Here is a 5,891-nt window from a genome sequence, read left to right as displayed (position 1 = left end):
GACCACCAAGGCCTCATAGTAGGATAGAGAAAAGACCGCCCTCTATGAAAATGCATGGGGAGAGGCAGCCTCGGGATGGCTGAAAGCAATATCTGGAGTTAACGTTCCGGAAGAATTGTCCGGGAACGGTCCACCGTCCCTTTTTATTTAACCTCATCCCTACCTTTGTTTATATATTTCCTTTTACCTCTAAGGAACAAGATCTTCTATGAAATGAAATGAAGCTTTGTTACTGAAGACCATGTTAAGCACAGACATTCAATTTAATATTACAATGCTGATTAATAAGATATAAATTAAATATTTATTGTATTCAATGCGTTCATTTTTATATCCATGTGAACCAGTAAATTTTGTTTCTTGAATAATTTAATCGTAGAAAAAGATGTCTACACTTAGTGGTACGTGGTTTTATTTTTGTCAAACTTTGCGAAACTGTAGCGATATCTTAAGCGAAACACTGCAAACACCAAAAGACCCATAAAACAAGAAACATAAATTAAAGCGATAAAGTGTATGCTGCGAGTTACGATGAGTTAAGAACACTAATATCTGTAAGCCCGCATGGCGCCCCCTGATAGCGCAGACCCCATAGTTTGCCCATAAACATGAGAGCTCTTGAGACTTTCGAGTGAGGATTTTGGGGATGATTTACCCCCCCAAAGCTTAATAACTTCTACACATTGAAGCAAGTAGGATATAAACTTGACAAACTATAGAGAAAAAAACTGTTTAATATACAGAAGAAAGTACATAGCTAAACATAAGGTTGAGTTTACCTTTTTGTAATATTATACGGGCAATTCATGTTGATCCATCAATTTCCATTGCTCTTGCTCTCTTCTGTCGATTCTTGTACTTTGTTCTTCGGCAGGACTGGTGTGGTACCAGCCACTGATGGTTCGACCACTAGTTGTGCTCCCATGAAGGTAGACCGGTTCAACAGATCAATCGCCTTGTCCGCAGTGCATTGGTCCAAGCAGTCCACGAAAGCGTACCCTCCTCGCTTGATCAAGATGGACTTGCTCGGCAAGTTGTTTTCAGAAAACAGTTGTCTTATTGTGTTCTCAGTTATGTCCGCTGGTAGGTTTCCTATGTATAACTTGCTCATTTTTTGGTTTTCGGTAAAGGCTATTTACAGCTAGTAGAAAAAACACAAGTTCAGTAACAAAAATGCGACGGCAAAACAATTAAGTGATCTAAACATTGTAACAGCTGTATTTATAAGCATTTGTGAGCAGTTGCTTTACAAATCCAAAGCTACGAAAGTCTTAAATACATGCAGCATTGGATCCCAAAATATTATATATTTTTATAATAAATTGAATTATAAAATGTAATTGAATGAACTGCATAACTCAATGAATACCTCATAAATTTTACAAGTAACAATAATTATATTCATGTTCAACTTAAACATTTGCCCTTGCTGCCCTTGTCAACGTATTTATCCTAATTAATTGAGTTGAAGTGACTGAAGATTATCACTTTGTTCATCACATAAATAATTAAATATACGAAACACATTTCAACAGCCGAGAAAGACGAAGGGAGTGAATTGATGGACCGTTATATGCAAATCGTAAGGGGGAGAACTAGTCATGCACTCACCAATATCATATCAATCCCATCATGCAATGCAGTAGTCCGCCTCACTTGCAGGCAAGTCCGCAACTGCTTAATCCCATTCAAATCAGCTTTATATCATATGCGATTGGAATTCCGTGATATTTTTAACGTTCATTATGTTTTCTCACCCTCTATCTGAACATAAACATACGTGAGACCGTGGATTACATTACGAATGCAATATAGAAATGTAGAATGTAGAATGGAGTGAGGTGACATGTGCTCATTTCACCCCAGAGAAGTAAGATACGAAGAAAAGAGTCAATGGTACACTTCAGTCATGTCGAGCACCAGCCGCTTGTGTCTAGTTCAAATCTATTGGCCGTCCCTTCCGCTCTTCTCTCCCCCTCACTATCACGTACTATAGTGCTCCACTATTGGAAGAGCATGTGTGTTACAACTGCTGTTGTAAACAATAAAACAATAGCTCTTCGGGCTCTCCCTGGCTCGGTACTAGTATATTTATGCCCCACCATTCCCGAGCTAAAAGCGCACGGCTGTTCCATAATCACGTTTCCTTTCTGTATACCTTACTTCTCTGGGCTTTCACCAACTGACCTAGAGATACAACTAGAGTTAGCAATGTATATGATACGTTGGCGAAAATTGAACTGAAGGATAAAGTACATGATACTAAGTACATTTGAACTAGATGATTGTAGGGTTTACATACCTAAGCCATGAGCCTATGAGCAGATTACAGTACATTACAGCACTACAGCGACTCTATTTTCCAGCAGTTGCCATGACAGTGCTACTTCAAGTTGAATTTCTAGCTCATTGTTTGTTTTTCAATGACTAAGATTAGCTGTTTTTCTCTTTTGCCACGAGAATTTGTATAACCCTATGGTCAAGAACAGGTACTGACTTTTCTCAGGATCGGACCAGAAACTTTCAGACCTGATTGTTAGGCGATCACTGTACCCTGCAATTTAAATAGTTGCCATACCAGCTAAAAATGGTAAACTATATTATTAAGTCACTTCACTTTAAACCATTATAATAGTCCAAATAAATGTCATTCGTGCTGTAAGAAAACCCTTCAAAACATTTAAACCATACCAGACGATTGTGCAACAATATACGAGTATATCTGGTTTCCCAATGATCCAGTAAGTCTTAATCGGCAAACAAGATAACAACTAAACAAATTTCCCTGATTGCTTAAAGCTTGGTTTATGTGACATTTTAGGGCCAGACACGGCGGCGCCGACAGTAAAAAGTGTTAATGTAGCCAGACTTTGGTCTGGAGCCAGCACACTTCATAGAGGCAAGTGTAAATGAGAGTAGTTAGAGGAAATTAGTTGAAACGGTGCAATATTTGGGATTAAAATGTTACAGATGTGACGACCGGAGTGATACAAATTAACTGTAATTTTTATGTATGTGAAAAATTATGTAATTTAGTTCAAAATTAATAGCAAATATTGATTGATTCAAACGATAGTTGTATTGTTGTGGAGGAATAATTATTGTGTTATATTATTAGTTATATTTAATAAAATATAATTAGTTGTGTTTTAAATATAACTGTGTTTTGTTTACAGTTAGTGGTTATTTTTCATTCCAGTCGTTTAAAACTTCGTTTAACCAAATAAAACGATCCAATCATAAACAATAACTCGCCCCCTAGTTAACCAAACAGTTGAGCACAAATCATAAAATTAAGCCTAAAATAATTTGAACAAAATTCCACCGACACTAGCGATCAGTGTCACCGGACATGAACTAGACACGAAACAAGAGCTTCAAAATTTACAATGGGATGTGAAGTCTACTTGTGTTGGTTAGTCTGTGTCTACGTAAATGAACGTGTTTTACTTTAAAAATTAGTCCGATTATTTTGACGAAAAAGATAGTCTCGGTTGTTAAAAATACTATCGTATCCTTAATACAATTGTCGTTTCGTGTTCATCATGGTTTGGATTTCACAAAAGAAAGTAAGAGTAAGTGTATCAGTTATTTTAATTTTAATTTATTATTGTGTTGGAGAAGTTAACGCAAAAACTTTCGGTGCAAATGTTCATCTTATTATGACGACAGATTTTCGCACATGAATTCATAACAAGATGGAAAGTATTATTATATTAGCTTATAAAAAAAATATGTATGGCCATAGATGAAAAATAGTCCCGTTTTATCTATGGTATGACGTTTTAAAGTTTTTTTTTATACTTAGTTAGTGCAGTTTAACTAAGAATATACAGTAGTTTCATCAAGAGTCTTTCACATGTCTTTCCGAACCTTGCTCAGCTGAACTAGAGTAGAAAATAGTCATTTTAGGCCTAGTGATGAACTACTGTACACCATTTTTGCTAATTCTGTTCATAATTCAACCGATTAAAACTATTTGTTATGCAAAAAAGTCAAGTATAAATACTAAACACTGTAAACCAAAGAAACTGTAAAAAATCTATAATTTAATTTAAAAGCGTAGCCCTAGACGATCCTGCTGATTCCACCTAACTACTCACTGCTGCAGGCTGGCCGAATACTCAGCTGAAGTAATTAGGGAGCAGAACTACGTGCAAGGAATACTGCAGTAACGAACATTACGTGCTGCTGACCATACTTACGTGATACAACGAGAAATGCAGCACATGTACTGAACGAAACTAAGGCTAAGTATATGGTTAGGTAGTTAAACAATCAGTCTAGCTTTAATCGTACGATTTCAAATGTAGAACATGTATATCGCTCACTCATTAATTTGTAATTAGTAGTCATAATAGTCTTAACAGTGTTATACATTATCAATTTTTGAGACGGGGCACCACTTACGTGCGTATTTTAACCCAAATATGAGTGAAGGATGAATGTTGAATGGTGTAAGATGATCTGTGTGGCTTTGTAACTGACTGTAATAAGCAATTTCATCAGTCAGTACCTATATTTATAAAAGAGGAAACTTGTATATTTGAACGTTATGAACTCCAAAACCGCTCCACAGATAGTAATAAAACTTTCAGGCATTATTAAGCATTATTCAAGGATGGTTTGTGTGAAGTTTGGTGCAGATCTGTCAAAAGGGCTCCGACCCAGTGGCTCTGGAGTTTCCCATGTTTAACCTTATGAGTACTCATATTTAAATGGAACTAGTGAACCTGTGCGGCTCAATACCCCGCAAAATTACATATGAATTTGGAAAACAAATTCATCGTGTTACTTATATATTGGCTCAACGTCAAAAATTAAAATCAGTAATAATAAATCCTTAGAAGAGAAGCAGTCCAACCATTTTCTAGCTGTACTTGTATTTTATTTAGTAAATTAATAAGTGTTCAAGTATGTTATAGGGTAGTTATTTTTAAATATTTTTAAAAATACATGTAACAAAACTTTTTATCATATCAAACCAATAGGCCTATGTAGAACCTGCTATGTGGCATATTTTGAGGGTCATAAAGGTGCTGCTTGAAGAAAACACTTTTAAAAATAAACACTAAAAAAACAATATTTTAACCATAAAAGCGCTTCCATGAATACTACGATTTTAGTCTTAAAGTTACCTTCAGGAAGATTAACCCTCGTTAAAATGTCCAATAATGAATATGTGTAACCCATTATAAGACATAGCCTTACTTAAAACAACATAATATAGTTGCTCATGACTGAAATTGGTCTGGGTAAGAACAGTGCTGATCCTTAATTATTAAAGTTACTTGGCTTGGTGATTTCATAACTGCAAACTCAAAATACACCCACAAGTGAAAAAGAACTAAGTTATTGGTTGTGTAACCTATTTTTGTGTAACAACATTATTCACTTGAAGTAGATGATTTGTTTGATTTGTCGATCATCTGTTTTGTTTAAAATAAATAATGTCAAAGATTTGTGATTTTAAATACATAGATATTATAGCAAAGTTTTCTAAATCATGGTAACTTAATCTCAACTAGTCAACAGTCATAATACACAGCAATTATTATGTAGTAGACTTTGACTATGTTCAAATAACAAACATATGTTTCTGTAAATAAAAATTATCTTCTATGTTATCCTTATGGGGAAATACGAAACTTTATAGGGCTCCAGGGCCTCACTCTCTCATTATTTCCCTAAAAAGAAAGTTTCCTGCACAACTTCACGCTACGCTCTTTCCAATGACACCAAAAACATGACAATCGGTTCAGTAGTTTCGGAGGAGTAATTGTCACAAAAAATCTGCTTGCGTATTAAATAAGTACGAGAGGTCGTCCAGTGGTCAAAACTCGACCAAAAATATGTAATGTACTCACTTCTCTATTTTCACCCCACACTGT

General features: G+C 35.3%; 1 protein-coding gene across 1 annotated transcript; it reads right to left on the bottom strand.

Annotated features, from left to right (window-relative positions):
- Positions 1 to 716: 716 nt before the first annotated feature.
- LOC128999307 (insulin-like growth factor 2 mRNA-binding protein 3-A) lies at positions 717 to 1,189 on the bottom strand. Its single transcript, XM_054425734.1, has one exon. The coding sequence runs from the start codon at positions 1,109 to 1,111 to the stop codon at positions 818 to 820; it is 294 nt and encodes a 97-aa protein (XP_054281709.1). The 5' UTR covers positions 1,112 to 1,189; the 3' UTR covers positions 717 to 817.
- Positions 1,190 to 5,891: the final 4,702 nt, after the last annotated feature.

The sequence above is a fragment of the Macrosteles quadrilineatus genome, unplaced genomic scaffold (genome assembly GCF_028750875.1).
Source record: "Macrosteles quadrilineatus isolate MER2022 unplaced genomic scaffold, UCM_ALF_1.0 Scaffold_8__2_contigs__length_117827958, whole genome shotgun sequence".
Lineage (NCBI taxonomy): Eukaryota > Metazoa > Arthropoda > Insecta > Hemiptera > Cicadellidae > Macrosteles > Macrosteles quadrilineatus.
This window is presented reverse-complemented; position numbering and strand designations above follow the sequence as displayed.